The sequence below is a fragment of the Polyodon spathula genome, chromosome 1, assembly GCF_017654505.1.
Source record: "Polyodon spathula isolate WHYD16114869_AA chromosome 1, ASM1765450v1, whole genome shotgun sequence".
Classification (NCBI taxonomy): domain Eukaryota; kingdom Metazoa; phylum Chordata; class Actinopteri; order Acipenseriformes; family Polyodontidae; genus Polyodon; species Polyodon spathula.
In genome coordinates this window covers 58,515,449-58,538,665 of record NC_054534.1, presented here as the reverse complement: position 1 = coordinate 58,538,665, position 23,217 = coordinate 58,515,449, and the positions used below count along the sequence as shown (strand labels likewise).

Sequence of the window (23,217 nt, the reverse complement as noted above, 5' to 3'; positions counted from 1 at the left end):
ATGGTGGTCATCTTCATATGGTCGGCACCCTAACCTCAAGGACCCTTGTGCCTAATGAATGCAAAGAAGGATCTACCATGTTAAAGTAGTAGAACCTAGAGAAAGTATGTGGCGTAGCCCAGCTAACCACAGTACAGATGTCGGACAAGACCCCTCTGAAGAGGGCCCAAAATGTAACCAACCCTCTAGTAAAGTGTGCAGCTACCTTCCCAGGTGGGGGCAAGCCGGCACTACAATACTCAGTTGAGACTGTGTCCACAATCCAATGTGACATTTGCTGCTTCGAGAGGGGCTGTCCTACAGTCCGAATACCACTACAGACAAGGTGCTGGTCAGAATGACGCAGAGCTCTTGTCCTATTCATGTAGCAACTCAATGCCAGCAACAAAGAGAACGGAAGTGGATGGAAAGCCTTCAGTTCCACAGACTAGTTCAAGGGGAAGGCTGTGATCACCTTAGGGAGGAACACAGGGTTTGTTCATAGTGACACCCTACTGCCATCGTCCCAAATACGCATACAGGAGCTGTTCACTGACAGCGCCTGTAGCTGACTGACCCAGTTTGAGGAGGTGATAGCCAAGAGGAAGGTTGTCTTCATAGACAGATACTTCAACTCTATGCAGTGTATGGGCTCAGACAGGATCTTTGTGAGAGCCTCCAGCACAATATCAAGGCTCCATTCGGGGAGAACCAGGAGAACTGTGGCCTTCTCTAACCAGACCTTCTCTAAGAAGGGAGCAGGGGTTTCCTTAGTATGCCATCCATATAGGCAGTCAGTATGCCAGCCGTATTTGCAAGGCAGGTCACCTGTGCCTCTGCCGCATACTCCCTCTTGTGGTGTGTCTCCGTGACCCTGCACTGCGGGTTTGGGCACACAGGGTCTTTAGGTAATCCCCCCACCAATGGAGCCTTAACTCATTGCGGAAGTAGTCCACACCCTAGGAGACCGCTACTGAAAGTGCATCCTCCTTTGCCGTCATTGATGGCGCTTCCAGCTCACCCTGAGCTCCACTGGCACTTAACGTGCTGAGGCGCAAAGCACACGAGGCACCGAAGTACTGTGCACACCGAGTGCACTGAGAACACACTTTTTTTTATTGAAGGCCTGACACATCGGGTCTACTCTACAGCTGGGCAGGTTAGAACACAGCCCTACTCTACAGCTGGGCAGGTTAGAACACAGCCCTACTCTACAGCTGGGCAGGTTAGAACACAGCCCTACTCTACAGCTGGGCAGGTTAGAACACAGCCCTACTCTACAGCTGGGCAGGTTAGAACACAGCCCTACTCTACAGCTGGGCAGGTTAGAACACAGCCCTACTCTACAACTGGGCAGGTTAGAACACAGCCCTACTCTACAACTGGGCAGGTTAGAACACAGCCCTACTCTACAGCTGGGCAGGTTAGAACACAGCCCTACTCTACAGCTGGGCAGGTTAGAACACAGCCCTACTCTACAGCTGGGCAGGTTAGAACACAGCCCTACTCTACAGCTGGGCAGGTTAGAACACAGCCCTACTCTACAGCTGGGCAGGTTAGAACACAGCCCTACTCTACAACTGGGCAGGTTAGAACACAGCCCTACTCTACAGCTGGGCAGGTTAGAACACAGCCCTACTCTACAGCTGGGCAGGTTAGAACACAGCCCTACTCTACAGCTGGGCAGGTTAGAACACAGCCCTACTCTACAGCTGGGCAGGTTAGAACACAGCCCTACTCTACAACTGGGCAGGTTAGAACACAGCCCTACTCTACAGCTGGGCAGGTTAGAACACAGCCCTACTCTACAACTGGGCAGGTTAGAACACAGCCCTACTCTACAGCTGGGCAGGTTAGAACACAGCCCTACTCTACAACTGGGCAGGTTAGAACACAGCCCTACTCTACAGCTGGGCAGGTTAGAACACAGCCCTACTCTACAGCTGGGCAGGTTAGAACACAGCCCTACTCTACAACTGGGCAGTACTCTACAACTGGGCAGGTTAGAACACAGCCCTACTCTACAGCTGGGCAGGTTAGAACACAGCCCTACTCTACAGCTGGGCAGGTTAGAACACAGCCCTACTCTACAACTGGGCAGGTTAGAACACAGCCCTACTCTACAACTGGGCAGGTTAGAACACAGCCCTACTCTACAGCTGGGCAGGTTAGAACACAGCCCTACTCTACAGCTGGGCAGGTTAGAACACAGCCCTACTCTACAGCTGGGCAGGTTAGAACACAGCCCTACTCTACAGCTGGGCAGGTTAGAACACAGCCCTACTCTACAGCTGGGCAGGTTAGAACACAGCCCTACTCTACAGCTTTAGAACACAGGAAAGCGGTTGTTGTTTTTTTTTTTTTGTTTTTTTTTTAAACTCCACTGCAGCTAATTCACAGCACAACACGGGCAAAGCGTTGTTGCGCGACAGGGTGGACACCCAACAACAAAAGTACACAATATATATTAATTAAAATTTCGGTCAACTGCATTCACAGCAGCAAGCAAAATCGTTCAACAGCGGGGGTAAAGCAAAGCCTAGCCCTGGTAGAGGAACTGCATTCTCCGAACACGAACACTGACACGAGACTTGGGGGTGGTATTGGAAGGGGACTTATGATTGCATATGCTGGACTAAAAACAGAGTGGTTTTAGCAGCTCAGATGACTTTTTACATGCAGCAGAAGCTTACGACACTCTGTGAAGCAACAGAGAATAGTGCCCGAGATTTGTTTCTTTGACTTATACTTATAAGTGTTTTCTGCTTACCCTTTTATTCTGTGCCTGAGTTCAACTCCGTTAGCTATTCAATGGTAGTCTTCGTCTTGAAAATGTCTCCTGTAGCTATTAAAAACAGACTCGAAGATCTCAAGTACAGCAGCTCTAAGCCAAGCCCACTGTTTTTACTATGACAGTCAAAATGACAGCTGCGGTAGTTCTAGGTATAACGTGCTATATCTCCATAAGTTTCTGCAACCCCCAGGTCTACTGATGGTTTGAGATGTTTAATATATATATATATATATATATATATATATATATATATATATATATATATATATATATATATATATATATATATATATCGGATATATATAAAAATGCAAAAAAGCATTTTAGATGCCTAGCTGTAAATAACAAATGTTCTACAAGACTTCGTAACTTCGTGGTAAAATATCTTGTATTGAAAACCAAAGAGAAAGTATCTTAAAATGTTATTGAATTTTTATTTACCATTAAATGGCACCCATTTGCTCAGCACAGGTTTATTATAAAGAGAAGGCACAAAAATGGAAAGGGGAATGTGTTTTTTTTTTTTTTTCCCAGGAAGTGCTACTAACATAAGATGCTTTCACACAGAGGAGTTATGATGGTTCAGAACTGACTCTGAAGCAGCTTATAGGTCTAAGTGAATTGCCTATACCGCCACAGAAGCGTCATATTTTATGCCGTCTCTGACCCCCCTCGTGAGGTGGTTCAGAGACGGCACTGAACCGTCATAACTGTGCTACATCATTGTCTGCCGTACGACTTGGCAGTGTTGACACGATGTAGTTTGTCACAGTGGGACCAGACCTGTTGGGTATGTTTGTCAGTGGTGTTACACGCTTTCATTTTCTTCAAACACAATGGATGGTCAAGAACGAGGTAGTAATTGGAGACCGGAAGAAGATAAGGAATTGTTAACTTTACAATTCTAAGGAGTGGCAGCTACTAAAATACTTTTTTTATGGTCGACAAGCCTACAACTTTTAACATACTGCACTTGGTATCACATGGCTGAATGAAAATATTAATAATGCATCCCCACTTCAATTTTAAACATATATACATATATATATATATATTATTAATAGAGAGAACAAAGAGAGAATTAGAGCAACAGAACTCAGAACCACGTAATATGCATATAAAGCCATTTAAATTACATTTGAATCGCTATTCTCTTTGAGCGTTTTTTCTGTAAACAAAGCAGCCACAACATCCCACACTTCCTCTTAATGTATGTCATCTCTTCTCTGCAGGGAGTCACTTCTACATTTGCATGCAGCAGGAATCAAGTCCTTTGGAATAAATGCTTAATAAACACAATCTGAAAACCCAACCCTAGAGCTGTACATAAGAACATGCCCAAATGAATTTTGAATCCAAATTAAGGAGTCCAACTTACATAGCACTTCATTTTCAATACAGGCCTTGCAATTGTATGGGCAAGCTAGTGCTAGTTGTAACAAGGGTAAGCTGTAAAAGTTACCTTGTTTCAGAATTTTCAACCATGTACAGTACATGCAGATTTCAGTTCTCAGTGTCATGCCAAGTTACAAGGAAATTTGCTGTTAGTTGGTGGAAACTCATTATAATTCAATTTAAACCATGAAAAATAATATATTATATATATATATATATATATATATATATATATATATATATATATATATATATATATATATATATATATATATATATATATATAATATATTGTGACATGCTGCAGCTGAAAATGGCCTTTTGTTGCCTGAAAAAATCCCCTGTTTATTGTACAGTACCTAAATGGGTTTTACCTTTCAGTTTGTTTATTATTATTATTATTATTCATAGGCGGCTCTTCTGGCCCCCTTTTTTTTTTTTTTTTTTTTTTTTTTTTCTTTTGTTATTCCCCTCCGCGTCTAATTATTATTATTATTATTATTATTATTATTATTATTATTGTAGGTGCCACTTCCAAAGACATATAGCCGACTGTTAATGTTAAGAATCATGTGTGACCTTTCCACTCTTTATCTGTAGCTTCAGGAATATGATAAAAAATATATTAACTTAACAGTACTGTATATGCTTATTATCTGAGCATTGACATAACTGCCAGATTGTAAGATGTTGGGCTTTATGTCAATTTGTTAACCCTAAAATCATAACCTTGTTTTATAAAAGGATATGCATAAATACTTAATACAATAAAGTGCACTGTTCAGACTTCGGTAATTTACTGTTAGGCGATGTTGGCAGTTATTATACAGGTACAATATATTACTGTACAAGGACCCTTCACTAATTTGCTGTTTTCAATATTGGCAGCATTTGTCCACTTCACATCACAGGCCTGCACATTATGTAAAGGAGATCATGGTCTACTGCATTTTACTGCTATCTGCCACATTAAAACTGAAACAAGTTTGAAAGGCTAGAATGGTTGATTTGAATGAACTGGCTTATCATTTCCTTCTTCATCCCCACATCCCTTTTCTCTTTCTTGGTGCTTCTTTTTCAGGACAGTCCACTGATCTTGCAGTCTGACAGAAATGTGACTGTGAATGCAAGAAATGAGCTCGGGCAGCTCACTGGACAACTTATAGTTGGTAAGTTCATTTTTTCAGTTGGTGTTTGTTGAAATCTAATTCTCCTACCTAATGTCTGGGTGATATATTTCAACAAAGATGACTATTTTCTTCATTATAAATGGAGCTGACATAGTAGCAATTCATGTCGCTTTGTTGAAGTGTGTAACAGTAAACAAAAATAAGTATTACATACATATTATATTATTATTAATATTACATATTTTCTTTCTATTACATTTCTCAGTTATTTCAGTGAACACAGGATGGTTCTACCTCCCAGGTCTGAACATAATTGTATCTAGGAAGGAATAAAATTCAGACTATTTCATTATTATACCTATCCTCAGGTCCCATACATGCTGTTATAATGGAGATGTTAGGACTGAATATAGTTTATCATAGTAAAACATAGCAAAGTCTAATAAAGCACAGTGAAAGCATGGTAAAGATAAGGTAAGCATTGTAAAGGTATGGTACAGCATATTAATAAGCATGGCAAACCAGGGTAAACTATGGTAAATGCATAGTATAACCATGGGAAATCTGAAAAAATACAGTGGTAGATTTTATAAGAAAGTATCTGGCATAGTTAAAATTACAGTAGTGAACAGTCTCAGAGTGGCTAACCTGGTAAACATGTGGTGAGCGCAGAGAGTCATACAGTAAGGGGAATGTCCTCTCTATGCAAAGTTTACAACCTCAGAGATTCCACAGGGTGCATTGGTGCTGGCGCTCCCACAGGTTCTGGAGACAAAATCATATGGGACTGTGTTTCCTCAGTGCTGTACAGTGAGCTCAAGAGGAAACATACAGGGCTCTTCCTGAGGCCGATATTTCACCAATATTCTCTGTAAAAAGCATATTTTTGGAGGATTGGAGGATGCTCAGTGACCATCAGTTCTCTTGATCTGTTATGGGGAATTGCAGTAAGATCTTACTTTATACATATATATATATATATATATATATATATATATATATATATATATATATATATATATAATATATAATATAGAGAGAGAGAGAGAGAGAGAGAGAGAGAGAGAGAGAGAGAGAGAGAGAGAGATAATTGGGCACTCTACATTTTTTTAATGACGCCAGTAAAACTCTAGGGGCCCGTGAAACTTCATTTGAAACTTCAAATCATTTTAGGTGATTAACATTGGCTTTGGGCACTGTTGGATAAACACAAACATTGTATCCCAATACTGACTTAGCTAATGCAAAACTCTTCTTTTACAATTACCAAACCAAACATCCCCAGTTATCCAAGATAATCAAGGTTTCATTTGCTTGAAATCGCGGTTACTTTTCTGTAAAAAAGAATCCACCCCTAACCAACATGTCATCACCAACTGTCATAAAGGCTCAATGTGGCTTTCATTCATGTCGCTTCTTTTGTTTTGGCCTCCTCCTCCCCTGCCATCACCTTGCAGCATGCCTTGTCTTTTGGGGGTGGGGGTGGCCCTGCATGCCACTTCCTATCTGCAGCACTAGGATGCATGATATTGTTCGTCTTTCCTAGCTGGCTTCACACAGGTAGCTGTCGAGCACCCACAGACAAGGTCTCCAGCAAAATTTATCATCATTAAATCGTTAAGTCAATTTGCAATTGAATAATAGATTACCTCGACTCTGACCTGTACGGTGGAGTAAAACCTGAGCGGATAAACCTCACTTTTTACAAAATGGGATAACATTTATTTACAGATAAAAAGTTTTAAAAAAGCAGTATATTGATTTTTCTAAAAGTATGTTTGTATTTTTTAAACACATGCTCAAGTCCTCAAAAGAGGGATGAATCCAGTTCTTTAAATAAATCATGTTTTGCATAGGGTTGAAAATGCAAAAAGAAAAAATGAATATACCCCGCTTTCTTTTCCATACATTTTACTTGTTATTTTAACAGAATACATAGTATGCTGTCTTTATTTCATTTAATAGGATGGCAAACAACTTGTTGGGTATTTGGCCATTCTCACTCGTGGAATAAATACAGCACCCTATAAATGTTTTTCATTAATTTCTCTTATATATTTTGCTTGGAGCAATAACAGTCACAGTAACGGTCATAGTGTTTGGAAATAGTAGGCATCCTATCTGAAGACACTAATGCTACCTAGTAGTGTGTCCAAGAGGTATGACTTTACTGTAACACTTAAAACAAATAATTCAACATATTTGTTCTGATAGCAGATAACCAAGAGAATGCTAGTTATTATTGGCAATTGTTATTATATATATATTATATATATATATATATATATATATATATATATATATATATATATATATATATATATATATATATATATTCTTGAAATGCAAAGTATGACCTCTAATGTTCAGTCTACATTTACTGGTAATACGCAAAGACTGTGCTTGTGTGTCATGACTTTTAGCTAGTTGCTCAGAACAATTAAATTTGCTATAGCAACAGGTACTATAACCAGTCCTTGAGAGGGCACTAAGATTTTATAGTTGGCTCTTTTTTTTTCTGTCTGACATTTATTAATTTGACAAAGAACATGCCACTCTACATTTGAATTACGGCCATAAAAACATGTGCTACTATAATACACTAACTTTAATGAGCTAATAAAAACACAGTTGTAAACTTCAAACCATTGGTATAATATAGAGGCCAGGTTATTTTTATTTAACTAAAATCCTTGAATAACTAACTAATCTTTGTTTCAAATATTGTACATTCTGCATATAAAGTTACAATTGCATGAATGATAGTCCTGTCTCTGGTACTAATGTATGTTTATATATATTAGAGGTCAGCACAGTTACTCAAAAACATGGGTACCCATTGGGTTATGAATTACTCGACCCAACGTGGGTATCTTCTTAATACCCAGGTATCGATTATTAATTTGAGAATTTAAAGAAAATGTAGAAAATATGACAATGCAGTTGTAAGCGTGGGTCTCTGGCTGTTGTAATGAAGACAATGTTAAAACAAGCTTTGCAATAGTACACCTCTCAATAATAATAACGACTACACTTGATACTTGGTTGTTCATCCATCGTTTGTCTGTCTGTCTGTTCATTTTGGCTACTGTGCCGTTTTATTTTACAAAGTGTTTTTCGTTTGTTCAACCTTTTATTTTCTGTTTACTGATTAAACTGTGCAACATCGCAATTCACATTTCACCTGGCAGTACTGAATGTTTCTTCCGGGTCTGACGTCACCACGCACGACACCCTGTTACAATTACCCTTTAAAAATAATAATAATAACCATGTGGCTTCCAATACAGAATGCTTTATCTATAGTTATTGCACAGATATAGTTTCTTCCCAAAAAGATAAAATAAAGGCTTATTTCAAAATAAACTTATTTAAAAAACAAACAAACAAATAACTAAAATATTGTGAGCGGTGTACCCCAGAAAACAATGAAAACCGTAAACATTTTTATTTTTTATTTTAATGACGTAGATTTACTTTAGAAAAGCATACCCACTCCAAAATGCAAAAGGGGGGGGGGGGGGGGGGGGGGGGGGGGGGTACTCAAAATGTATGGGTAGCAAAAAGAGGTGGCATATGGCATATAAGAAGTTTGTGCACCACTGCTCTAAAGCACAAGAGTTTTGCATGCACATACAGTGGGTTTAGGCCATGGTAGTTACAGTTGTGGAAAGGATGTAATTGTAAAGGTATTTGTATATTAAAACCATTCCTCATAAACCCAATTTCTAAATATAACCACAATTCAAAACAAGTTACAGTCAGCACTTATATATCTGACCCTGTAAAATTTGTACTGCAGTGATGGTTAAACGAATGTGAAGCATATCTGATTATTTCATTTTGGCACGTTCCAACCTTTGTCCGTTTTTCAGGGAACAAAAAAGATACAATGTCAAAAATACATAGCTGAAAGGACTGCGTTTTAAAATAAGTAGGCTTCCATTTTGATGTATTGTAGTTGATTTTGTTGGTACAGTGTTATGTTTTTAACCGAAATAGTATTTTAATTCAGAACAATATGATTCTGAAAATATCACTTGCCAAAAGAGACAGTACATACTTTTAAATCTGGTACATAGGAGATTACACATAGCAAATCCTGGTGTTTCCTTCACAGCTTCCAGAACCATACATGTTTTTTTTTTTTGTTTTTTTTTTATAGCATGTAGATAGCTCTGCGTCTCTTCTCTGTAGAAATGTTGACAGCTGACTCACTTCCTCCAAGGCATCTTTCAACAATGAAATTTGTTTATCAAACATCAGAGATGAAATCTTTTCTGCCATACCACAATATTTTGCTCTCTCTCTCCCTGGCCTTGTCTTGTCCTCAGCTGCTCCACACAAGTGTTTGAACAATGCTGGCAGGTCATAATGCAGACACAGCCCTCCAAGATGAAGACACCCATCGGATATCAAAAATATAAGTGATTTTTTTCACATGCACACCAACCTCTTTTGCTGCAATGTCTAGTTAATATTGGTTTCTTGGAGATTGGTGGTAAAACACATACAGTGTATCAATTTTGAAAGTGGCTGGCTGGCATGGTGCCTTTCAATGTATCTCCCAAGGTCCAATCAATGTGCCATGCAGTGAAAAATGGAAAACTATGCTTTTGAGAACTGATGTGCAGCCCTGATTCCCATCCAACATTGCTGCTGCCCATCACTGCAAACTCCAATCACTCTGTCTTCTACAGTCAAAATACTGTTCTCTTAAAATGACTTTAAAATGCATTTAGCAATATTTCTTCCAGTGGCACATCCATCCCATGGAATCAGATCTAAACAAAAGTTGCATACATAATTTTCAAATGGAACTGATATACAACGAGTGAGGATTTTACTCTTACTGTTGTGGACTCATTAATCATTACAGAAAATGGGTGACCACATTGATTAATGTCATTTACAAGCTTGTTGGTCATTTCCTGTCTTATGTGTTGCAAAATGTTTGCACATGCATGGTCTGATGCAAGAATTTTACCCATGTTTACATCATTTAATTCATGGCACAGAGTAATTTGCCCATGTTTTGTAAAGAGCAGATTTTCTTTTGTGCACCGGTAGGCTACTCTAAAGAAAAAATTCAGTAGTTTCAATTTTATTTTTTTTATATTTACCTCTAGAAACCTTTCTTCAGCAGTTTGGGTGCTTTTCTGTCACTTCTTTTCCCTGTTGCTCAATTATTCCCATATATATTGCATGTGACTGTGAAGCATGACCATGCTTATCAATCTTTTTCAACAGCTTATTTTGTGTCATGGCAGTTGTTCCATCTATGAAAGCATCATCAACTCTTTCTTTTGTGAATGCCCAGGTGTTTGACTGAGGAGCAAACAGAATAATACACCCTTCCATTCTAACAAGCCAGCCAGGGTCTGATAGATTTTCAGTGCATCCACAAGGCCATCTTGACTATATTTGAAAGTTCATGACAGGATTATTTTTCAGAAGTAGGGCATTCAGGAATTAAAGATGTGGGTGCTGGAACTGAAACTCTTAAACTTGCTTCTTTCTCATTAGATGAGGTTACATTCTGAACAGATGACAGAGAGCTGTAGTATTTTGTTAAATGTACTTTCACTGTGCAACCATTTAAATCCTGAAGAACCTCCCTTTTCACTAGCTATAGTCTCGTCCTGAACAGATGGCATAGATCTTGTAACTATACTTTCTAATATCGTTGTTTCAGTAGGTTCTTGTCCATTACGCTTTTTTTTTGTGAAATCCATAATCAAGAAGTGATGGTCATTTCTTTATTGGATCCATTTTACTATCCTATAATTTTTCTGATTTACCTTTCAATTATTAATCTTGCTTTTCTAATCTGTTTTTTGTTTTTATTCCACCTTGCCCTTTGAAATCTACACACACTTCTATTTTGTATTGCCTCTTCAAATGCTGACTTCCTAACTGTCTCCCCTCCCTGCAAATTACAGTAAAATAAAAATAAAATCAACATAATTCTGTATACTGGCATATAATAGTACAATTATGTATGCTACTAGCATAATATACATTATACCAGTTAAAGTTTTAAAATGCATTGCAAACCTCAGAAGGGAAAAGAGAATAGTTACCATTGATTCCTGAATTTGACACTGAAATGGAACACCGGTTTACACAATGTGTTTATTTTATTTATTTATTTTTTTACATCAATTGAAAAAAAATAGTTGTAGGTTCACTAGGTTCACTTGTTAATTTTCGTCTTGATTTTGACTTGGGCTATTTTAGTCGTCATTGCAGCATTATGAGGAATAACAAAGGAAAAGATATTGCACAAGTTTATTATACATGTTCCATGTAAAATGTGACAGTCATACCCTAATGATTTCAAAGTTAGATATGGCAAAGTTAGCTAATGTAAGGTATTTAAAATTGAAGCCAATGCTACTTTGCTATGCTTTTACTATGGTAAATTTTGATAAGGGCTAATAGGCAGTAACACCCAAATATATTCACAACTGGTCAGCTTTACAATAAAATTGGTTTGAAAAGTCTAGGTGATGTGGTTGCTAATAAGTAATATAAAGCTTCTTCATTTACCCTGGTTTAGTATACATACCATATAAGATAGTGTGTTGATTTTTCACAAATTATTTATTATAATTCACAATTAAAGCAAAGGTTTTTAATACAGTATATTCACAACTGGTCAGCTTCATATTAAAGTTGGTTTGAAAAGGTGATATAGTTCCCTTTCAATTTGAAGATGAACACCAAAACATTACATATGGGATATGTCTGCCTATTGGTAGGTATTCACTGTGCTCTCTATACCAGAGATGCCAATAGGCCCCTTCATGGATGACATCCTTGGTCCCGCCTACCGAGGAGTTAAAACAATCATTCCACAGAAGCCATTTCTCTTTTTTCCTCTCAAAACAAGAAGGTACGACCTTCTGTGTTGGTATCTGAGTGTTTTTTGAAAAAGAGCTTGAAGTCTACTGCAGTTCCCTTGCCTTTCAGACTGAAAGCTGGCTCGCCGCTTTCACGGAATCAGTGACTCCTGTTTCAGCCTTGTTCTTCTATCTTTCCTCAGCAACCTGCATGCTCTCGCACTGCAGGCTGCTGCTTTCTATCTCTGGAACGTGAGTCGACTGCCTGTGCAGAATTGATTTAACCCTTTGAGTAGTACAAATGTACCTGTACGTTCGCTGATCTCTGGTCCCCAAGGAGTACGAACATACCGGTACGTTCTGCAACTTTAAACTTGAAATACTGAGCCTACAAAACCACTGATCACATGATATTGTAACAGAAGGTTTCTGTAACACCTTTTATTGGTCCCTTGCACCCTCTGCCAGAGATTTACTGAATTACATATAATTATCCCAGTCACAAAAATGTCAACAGTGTTTGTAAACTGACAAAAATCGCTCAGTGAGAAAGAAGCATTAGTAATAATACTGAATTCAGATTCCGATTTAAATTCAAATACCTACAATTCCTCCACTGAATCGGATGTCAGCGAGTGTGTCAGCGAAGACATAACAAACGAAGAATATTTAGTATCAACATCAAGTGACAGCAAAGAGGCAGCACCAAGCTCTATGCATTTCTCCATGCTTCAAGGAGAATCATACGCTGAAGCATTAGACACTCTCACTCCCTCCGCCCCCACAACCTATTTACTCGGATATGATTTATTCATGTCTCTCTCTCTCTCTCTCTCTCTCTCTCTCTCTCTCTCTCTCTCTCTCTCTCTCTCTAGTTTAGCCTTTTTTTGTTAGGACATGTTGCTGTGGTTGTTCCACCCCGTTGTTTGTTGTTTATTGCCTATGTGTTATTTTTTAGTCAAAACCTTTCCCTATGACTAAATAATAATAAAAAAAAAATTGTTGGTTTGATTTATTTATGGTAAAAATGATTTGTCTGTATTTCGGCAGTATTCATTACAAACATACAAACATATAACTTTCAGCTGGTTTGTATGCTGTACTAGTAATTATCAAGCACATGCAGCAAACTGAAAAAAAAAAAAAAAAAAAAAAAAAAAACTTGTAGACCGGCAGTGCATTTTAGAACTCACTAAAAGTGTTAAAGAAGTGGGTGTTGTTGTCTTTTTTCCAACCTTCACATCTGCAGGGCACACGCGGTACTCCTGCTTGCCTGTGTTGTGCTACAGTTAGGTGAAGAAAAACAAAACCAAAAAAAAACAGCAGGTCTTGCGGGGCTGTATTTTTACTAACCCCGCAGTAGACTGGACTGCTCCGGCTGCCTAGGCCTGCCCACCTCGGTGCGTTGGGCCTTCAAAATTAAAAAAAATCCAACAACAACAGCAGTGTGTTTCCCACTATTATTGTTTGTATTGTTTATTGTACTCCGGCCACAGATTCGCCCGCCACGGCTTCGGCCTGTGTGTCCCCTGGTGTACGCTACTGACCAGGTGTGTGACATGGTCCAACTTTCGCAGAGCCCCTGTGATCAGCCTCCTGTGGAGATGGAGCTGGACAACAGTGGCAAACTAAGGTCAAACGAGGAACATTATGGACCTTAGTTTGCCACTGTTGTCCTGCTCCATGTCGGTAGTGATGGGGTGTGCTGCTAACTTTTTGCAGATCACCTGGGCGATACGACAGAGCCCCACCGGTCCGAGTTTCGGACACAGGCAGTGGCTCTCACATCGCAGCCCTTTTATGGAGGATGTGCGCTGCTCTTAGGATCGATCTGCGTCAGTGCCGAGTGTGTTGAAGCAAATCGTTCAGCATACATTATCCAGGTTCTACTGTTAGTATGTGGTAGATCCTTCTTTGCCCTCAATAGGCACGGGGGTCCTTGAGGTTGCATGCTCGTACCGCTAACCTAGGGTTAAGTGGTTCTGACGCATCCTTAGTATGCTGCCGTTCTTTATCCCTCGCGACGCCTCTACGATACATTTCCTATACGTAATGTTTTGGTGGTCGTCTTTGAATTGAAAGGGAATGTGAGGTTACTTATCATAACCCTTGTTCCTTGAAAGAGAAAACAACAACCAACTGTGAGGTCACATCAGAAACCAACACTTACCTTACCTTACCATCTTGAGAGGCAAAAAGAGAAATGGCTTCCGTGGAATGATGGTTTTAACTCCTCGGTAGGCTGGACTGAGGATGTCATCCAGGAAGGGGCCTGTCGGCAGCTCTGGTATAGAGAGCTCAGTGAGTACCTACCAATAGGCAGGCATATCCCATATGTAATGTTTTGTTGGTTGTTTTCTCTTTCAAAAAGACATCAAACACAGGTCTCTAGTGGTTTTTTCTCCGGAAAAAGCCGAGAAAACCTTTCAATAGCTGAGTGAGATACGAGCCGAGAGAAGCCGAAAAAATGGGTGCGGATCTGAGCAATACACATAGCCCCTGCACCACAGAGATAACACGGACATAAAAAAACAAGACAGCTGCTTCTGCATCCAGCACTCAGAGAAGATCACAGTCACTTGCAGAGCTTTTTTATCCACCTCTAGCAAATGTATTTATTTTTTTGTTTGCTCGCATGAATTAACTGACTTTCGTAAATTTGCATCACAGTTGTCAAGCTTTTTTTTAAAAGCATTAATTTTAGGGCGTAAATAAAGTTTAATGGAAACATAGTTGTTGAATATATTTGTCTTCTCTAAATATGTGCTGTGTTTTGTGTTTTCTCAAAATAGTTCCATGCTAATAATTTTTATGACTTTTCAGTGTCACTAATTGTAACTTAAAAAATACAAAATAATTTTGAGGATCACCATATTTGTTTTTAAACACCATTATGTTTGACTCACCTGCCTAATTTTATAAAGTATTTAACTTCTTGCCATTGTTTTTGACTGCAGGTTCTCAGGCTGTTGAAGCACAATGCCAGCGGTTTGAAGTGCTCTCTAATGCTGGTGGGAAGGTGCTCTTTTCTGCTGATAAAGACGAGGTCAGCATCGGTGCAGGGAAATTAAGGGTGACAGGTATGAATCAACTGTTTGTCTTCAAATATGAATATGATTGTTATCATTTGTAACTGGCTTGTGGCAATATATTTTAAATATTGTCAATCATGCACTACATTCTCTTTCTCTACATAAAGAAAACGGCTTTCAGAAGGCTGAGCAGTCTGCAAAGATATTGCTACTGACCAATCATCAATTTTTGTGGACGTACATGCTAGAATACACTTGTTAAAGTGACTTGTGACAGGGCTAGGCTGGAAAAAAAAAAAAACCTTATAGTGTGATAGATACGTGGGCGGGATGCATCCAGAGTTCTACAAGTATGGCCAAAATTTTTGCGTCACCTACAATTTTATGATTGGGACATACAGATAGTGGACAAAAAATGGAAACACAAAAAAATGGAAACACCAATGTAAAGTCACTTAATAGGGTGTTGGGCCACCATCTGTGGCCAGTAAGCTTCTACCAGCCTCTGGAATTCTGCAGGAGGGACGCAGCACCATTCTTCCACAAGAAAGTCAATCAACTCACACCTGGTTAATGGAGGTGGAAAATGCTGTCTCAAGCATCGTTCCAGAATATCCCATAAATGCTCGATTGGGTTCAGATCTGGTGACTGAGAAGGCTATGACATATGGATAACATCAGTGTCATGCTCATCAAACCATTGGGCGACCACACTTGCTCTGTGGATGGGAGCATTGTTATCCTGGAAGACCCTCCCCTCGGTAGGAAAGAAATGCTGCAACATGGGCTGAAGATGATCACTCAGTACCATTAAGTAGCGATTAGCATTAACCTTGCCTTCTAAGGGAATGAGTGCACCCAAACCATGCCAGGAAAATGCACCCCACAATATTACGGAACCACCAGAACCCTTCACTGTTGCAACCAAGCATTCAGGGCTGTAGAGTTCTTTAGGTTGGCACACGTGCATTCGTCCATTTGTCGAGAACATGGTGAAAATGATTCATCTGACCATATCACATTTCTGCACTGCTCTTTAGTCCACTGCCTCTCCTCTTTGCACCACTGGACTCGCAAATGTGCATTGCCAGGTGTGATGAGTGGTTTGCGCACGGCAACCCGACTATGATATCCCATTCTGTGGAGTTCTCGGCAGGCCGTTTTTGATGAAACTGGCTGCTCATGCCCCAGGTTGAAATTTTCATTCAGGTGATCTGTAGTTGCTTGCCTGTTTTGTCTTGCACTTTGAATGAATGCACGGATATCATGATCCTGGAGTATATGCTTCTGCCCACTGTCGCCCTTTGCTGATGATGTCTTTCCCTCAGAGTTCCATGCCAACATCACCTTAGACATTGTTGCTCGTGAAACATCAACAAGTTGAGCTGTCATAGTCACTGAAGCTCCTGCCAAATGCGCCCCTCTTTCAAAGTCACTGAGGTCTCCTTTTGCAGCCATGCTAGCCATAATTATAGGCAACCAGGCCCGTCCAGCATTTTTATACATGATCCTAAGCATGCTGGGATGTTATTTGTTTAATTAACACGTGAGCTACACCTGTGTGGAAGCCCTTGCTTTCAATATACTTGGTGTCCCTCATTTACCCAGGTGTTTCCATTTTTTGGTCCACTGGCGCTACAAAGTGTTTGAAAAAAATATTCAAGCATGGGGTGCTTCGTCTTGGGACAACTGCATACAACAATCTCCTCCAGTGGACAGCCAGAGCGAAGGGGAAAAAAATACAGCAACTCCTGTTAAAGTCAAGTCCATAACCCAAAGAGTTCTCAATAAAAGCAATAGTCCTTATTTCATATCTTAAAACTTGACAGCAATTATAGCTAACACGTTTTGACCCATAGGTCTTCTTTAAAGTCACGTCGGGCACGATTCTTTGTGTAAAAAAGTGCCTCCTATTTTCTGTTCTGAATGCCCCTTTGTCTAATCTCCATTTGTGACCCCTGGTCCTTGTTTCTTTTTTCAGGTTGAAAAAGTCCCTTCGGTTGACAATGTCAATACCTTTTAGAATTTTGAGCTTGAGTTAGCTTGTCGCGTAGTCTTCTATGTTCAAGACTGAACAGATTCAATTCTTTTAGCCTGTCTGCATATGACATGCCTTTTAAGCCCGGAATAATTCTGGTCGCTCTTCTTTGCACTCTTTCTAGAGCAGCAATATCTTTTTTATAGCGAGGTGACCAGAACTGAACACAATATTCAAGATGAGGTCTTACTAGTGCATTGTACAGTTTTAACATTACTTCCCTTGATTTAAATTCAACACTTTTCACAATGTATCCGAGCATCTTGTTAGCCTTTTTTATAGCTTCCCCACATTGTCTAGATGAAGACATTTCTGAGTCAACAAAAACTCCTAGGTCTTTTTCATAGATTCCTTCTCCAATTTCAGTATCTCCCATATGATATTTATAATGTACATTTTTATTTCCTGCGTGCATTACCTTACACTTTTAAATGTCATTTGCCATGTGTCTGCCCAAATCTTGTCTAGATCATTTTGAATGACCTTTGCTGCTACAACAGTGTTTGCCACTCCTCCTACTTTTGTGTCGTCTGCAAATTTAACAAGTTTGCTTACTATACCAGAATCTAAATCATTAATGTAGATTAATGCTAAAGTTATTTAAAACTGGATAGGAACTGGATGACATGTGGGGCATGTTGTCAGTATCTTCCTTTGTAAAAACTTGTGAAAAGTAATCATTTAATATATTTGCTATTTTTTTTCTTCATCTACGATTTTGCCATTTGTATCTCTTAAACATTTAATCTCCTCTTTGAATGCTCTCTTGCTGTTGTAATATTGGAAAAAGATTTTGGAATTGGTTTTAGCTCCCTTAGCAATGTTCATTTCTATTTCTCTCTTGGCCTTTCTAACTTCCTTTTTGACTTGCGTTTGCAGTTCCGTGTACTCTTTCTGTGTACTTTCTTTTTGGTCCTTTTTTAATGCTCTGTAAAGTACCTTTTTTCGCTGAATATTTTTTTTAATTGATCTGTTAAACCATTTTGGCAATTTAGTTTTACATTTAGATTTGTCTACTTTAGGGATGTAATTGTTTTTCGCCTCTAGTACTACATTTTTGAAGAACAACCATCCTTCTTCTGTGGGTGTTTTCTCTATTTTACTCCAATCTACTTCTGTTAGTCTCTGTTTCATACCTTCATAGTTTGCTTTTCTAAAATTGTAAACCTTAGCTTTAGTCATTACTTTTGGGGTTTTAAAAAACACTTCAAATGAGACCATGTTGTGGTCTGAGTTTGCCAGTGGTTCTCTGACCTCTGTTTTAGTTATTCTGTCTTCGTTATTTGAAAAGACTAAATCAAGGCATGCCTCCCCTCTAGTCAGTGCCTTGACAAATTGTGTTAGGAAGCAGTCATTTGTCATTTCCACCATTTCAATTTCATCCTTCGTGCTACCCACCGGGTTTTCCCATTTTATTGATACACACAAAAGTAGCATCTTGTACACTCTCCAATCATTTAAAACATAATCTAATTGCTTCGCACCCACCTTGTCTTATTCCAGTGTTTTTTATATGTCCATCGAGCGAAGTTTGCGACACAGTGAGTGTAATAAATTGTGTTGTCTGTCACGGTACACAGACCCAAGGACAGCGCCTCTCAAAGCAGTGACTGTCACACTGGACTGTATATATGAAAATGCCGGCTTGCCCCCACCTGGTATACGACTGCATGACACGACTGCTCTGGCATACTTTCCTATATGTATGTTAGTGGTCGTCTCCAAATTGAAAGGGAATGTTAGGTTACTTACTGTAACCCTAATTCTCTGAAACAGAAGACAACCACCAACTAGCGAGGTCGCTGTGGTCACCCTCACGGGTTCAATGCAAAAGAGAAAATGGCTTGAAAATATGAAAAGGGCATATTGGCAGCTCTGATATAAAGAGCTCAGTGAATATCTGCCTAAGGCAAGCATATCCAATAAGGATGTTGGTGGTCATCTTCTCTTTCAGGGAAGCAAGGTTAGGAAAGTAACCTAATGTTTCAAAATGCTGTTGTGCAAAAATATATGGCAAGTGGTCCGTGGGAAAAATTCAATCAGCAAGGTGTTCTCTACATTGAAAAAGGTTGGGAACCACTGATATAGGGTGATGCGAAACCTTTGACCATAGCTGTTCGTTATACTGGCAGTAGCTGTACACTGAATCCTAAAGGTTGACATCATCACTTCAACACAGTACATTAACCTTTGTATATGTATTACTGAAATGTGCATGAAATTTATTATAAAAACTGAAAATGGATGTGATTTTAATAAACAAACCTAACTGGTTTTGCCAAATAATAATTAAAACCGAATCCCCCCCTCAAACTAAACAAAAAATGGAAAACGAAAAATTCAAGACCTAGTTATAATTTACATGCAACTATTGCTGCACTGGTCCAACAGTAGTGGGAATTGCTGATTAAACTTGGCAAGAAGGCATTTTAAAATGTTGATACACACAAATCTGAGTTATCTTTTCACATCAATGATATTTATGAAAGATACTAGGTTGATATATCTTTATTCCAATCATCAAAGGGTTTTGTTCTATAAACCCAGTTAATCCACACCAATGAGTGCCAAAATGAATTTTAAATTGACGCAAATTAAAAGGACATAGATGTGAGATACGGTCTACTCCATCATCATTTACAGTAGGTGTTAGTCCTGCTTAGGTGTATGAAATCCCAAAAGCTAAAACCATTCCATTTGCCAACCATTTATATTTACCCTGTAACATTTTTGTGTTGTATAGTGTTGTTGTACTGTTTAGGTCATCCTTTTTTCAGGTATGCGCATACGAGCTGTGAATTTCCATCTCTTATAATGTGCTTCATTTACAGCAGGCAAGGGCATGGTGGCAGCAATATAAACAATTTCTATACCAAATTAGCTTCACAAAAGAAGCAGAAGGGGCTTACCTTGGAAGGAGTTCTTTCAGGGACCAACAGAGCTGGCAGGGAGATTTGATTCGGCTCAGCTCCTTGACACCAGACTGATTGACTAAAAAAAAAAACATAATTTTATTTGAATGGGAGAACAACTCCAATAAATAAAAAACACAAAGAAAAAAGAACTACAGAAGAAAAAAAACTGTTTTTGAATATGACTAAAGAGATCTCAATAATATAATGAAAGCTCCACTGTACAGACCTTTGCATAAACCAGTTAAAAGCATTGTTTATCTCTATCTTATACTGGATTTTCGCTTAAACAGCTGATTATCAACACTGTTCCTTTTCTTACATCCCAGCCCACACAAGATCAAGACTGGGGCACACATTTTCTAATCTGGATAACAAAAATCCTACAAATGTGTAGAAGAGCATATTTGAATTTTGATTTATGCTTCAGACACGACTCTTCTGAACATTAACAACATGTACAGTGATTTAATGGAAAATGTCCCCTTTACTGCGATAGGTGTGATCGTCATACTGCGGGTTACACATTAGTTGTTGTGGACTCTCTTTTTTAAAATCATGTGTCAACTGCGTTTGTGAAAACTTCCCTGAAGAACCACTAGGTGGCACGTCTTTCTTCAGAATTAAAGAACACCCTGGCTGTACAACATATGGTGTCGTTTTCAAACAATAACTGAAGCTAACTCTTTGATCCAGGGGATAAAAAAAAACCCAAAAACTATATTTGGTATACATTGATGTTTTTCACAGCTGAATGCATTTTCAAGTTGTGTTACTTCTGTAGAGAAAAAGAGAGAACAGCACACTCAATTGCGCTCCAAAATATATTTAATTCATAAAAACCAACTTTTCGACAGAGAAGTGACTTTGTCACTGTGTAACACATGGTGCTTTTGATGATGATCCCACTTTTACTTCTCTTTCAGGCACAGAAGGAGCTGTGTTTGGTCATTCAATAGAAACTCCTTATATCCGAGCAGGACCTTCTCAAGATCTCAAGTAAGACATTGGTTTTCCACATTTCTATATTAAGAGAAAAGATTGCACAGATATCTACTCTATTATCTTTTAAACTGGTCTATGCTTGCTTTATTTTTTAAACATTTGTGTAAGCTGTAATATAAGCTGACACCCTGTGGTGTGGCGTCTATTATAATTTGATTTTTTTTTTTTTTCTTTTGCTTTACCACTGTTAAGCAATGTCAATTAGTTTTTGGCTTAAAAAAAAATACTTTGTGAGATTTGTAAGTACATGCACTGTGAAAAGGGGTGTGGGTTGTGTATCAGTACAACTCATACCTTAATGTGTGACATCGCGCTTATAAAATGTTTTTAAATAAATAAAAAATACTTTAAATTACATTTTATTTGATGCATCCTTTCTCCAATGCAAAATAGTCCCTATACTTTGAATGTAGAGGGCTACTAGTTGGCAGTTTACTCCTGAATTAACGTTTTATTTAATATATACTAGTGTTTTTATTTATGTATTTGTTTAAGATATTGCAGCTTGAATATAGTTTTTTTGTGAAAAGGAAAACAAAAAATTAAAAATAAAGCTGCCAACTTGTGTGGTATGTGAATGTGATGCTTGAAATGACTGTTACCCTATAATAATCACACTATGAACCTTTACATTTACATGCCAAGCACTTGTTTATTTCCTCCGCCAGTACTCCAGACTCTCAGGCTCAGTGCATCAGCTGAGTTCAAAGGGGCTGTGGCAGGCTGCCTGGCTTGCTTGCCATAGTAAACACAAACAAAGATGCTTACTGCATTAATACCCCCTGGTGTCTGCAATTACTGTACTGTTGTTTACTTGGATATATTTTAAACAGACAACTTTAAAATCTAAACCAGTTTTTCTCATACGCTATTCATTCGTAGTTAAGGTCCAATGCCACCATGCTCAACCCTGGCATTCAACAAAGAGGAGTGTCATACCCTGCAATAAATTGAATTGCTGATGTTAATATACAGTTCAACCTGTAGAAATGTGTGCATACCATCAAGACGGTTCATAAAGTTATTAATTAGACTCTGATAACAAAGGAAAGTGACACACCTTCCAAGCAATGTTTTGGGGGAAATTCAGTCATTAACACATTTAACACAAGTCTTTCTTATGGCAATAGGTGTAATGGCTTACATTCAGTTACTGAATGTGTCTCAAAGTGTGGAGTCAATATCAAACCAGTGGTAATGTCAGGAGACAATATAGCTGGGGTGCAGAGAAGTCACAAAATCTTGGGAATTACCCAATTAAGAATTTCAAATTACCCAATTAAGAATTTACCTTCAAAATGTACCAGGGATGATACTTTGCAGAAGGTTTCCTGAGGCTGGTAGAAGGTTCAGATGGGCTGGTGATCACAGTAATGATTTAACACCAATCCTTTTCACTGGAACTGTGAGGCATGCCAGAGTCTGGAGACAATATTGTGAATGTGTCTTGCCGCAGCATGTTGCAGAACATGATAGGTGTGGAGGAGGATCTGTCATGTGTTGGGCTGGAATCAGCATAATGGAAGGACTGACCTCACTACTCCTTCACTGCTGGTAGGTATCAAGATCAGATCCTCCATCCGATAATGAGAACTTATGCTCCTGCAGTTGGACCAAACTTAATTTTATTTGATGACAATACCCACCCACATCAAGCAAGGATCATCACTGCGTACAAGCTTATTCCTCAGTGCGTCATGGATTTTCGTTTAGTTTATATTCAATATGAATCTACACTTGTGTGTAATACTGTAATTTTGTAGCTGTTCAGTTCTGGTGGGATTTAGCCCAGACACCAGACAGAGCAGGGAGAGGTTGCAAGCACTCGAATCCACCAAGTTAAATCACATCAACATCAATAAATAAAGCTTGACGCAGTGAGTAAAAAAAGAAAAAGCCAAAAAATGTATTTTTAATGATTTAATGCATTATTAGTATTATTATTATTATTATTATTATTATTATTATTATTATTATTATTATTATTATTACTAATTAATTAATTAATTAATTAACTCAATATAAAAGTAGCAATACATATATAACACAATATGGCTATTTAAACTAATTAGCCACAAATTATACAC

The 23,217-nt window shown here is 38.6% G+C and overlaps 1 protein-coding gene across 2 annotated transcripts in view; it reads left to right on the top strand.

Moving 5' to 3' along the window:
* The window catches only part of LOC121297248 (zeta-sarcoglycan-like), a 108,272-nt gene that overhangs the window by 42,610 nt on the left and 42,445 nt on the right, over window positions 1–23,217 (top strand). The window contains exons 3-5 of one of the 2 annotated variants that reach the window (XM_041223477.1): window positions 5,250–5,337; window positions 15,101–15,223; window positions 21,052–21,124. In XM_041223477.1, the coding sequence (XP_041079411.1) occupies window positions 5,250–5,337; window positions 15,101–15,223; window positions 21,052–21,124 (284 nt within the window). The remainder of the gene's footprint in view (window positions 1–5,249; window positions 5,338–15,100; window positions 15,224–21,051; window positions 21,125–23,217) is intronic. The other variant, XM_041223562.1, reaches the window with a different exon arrangement.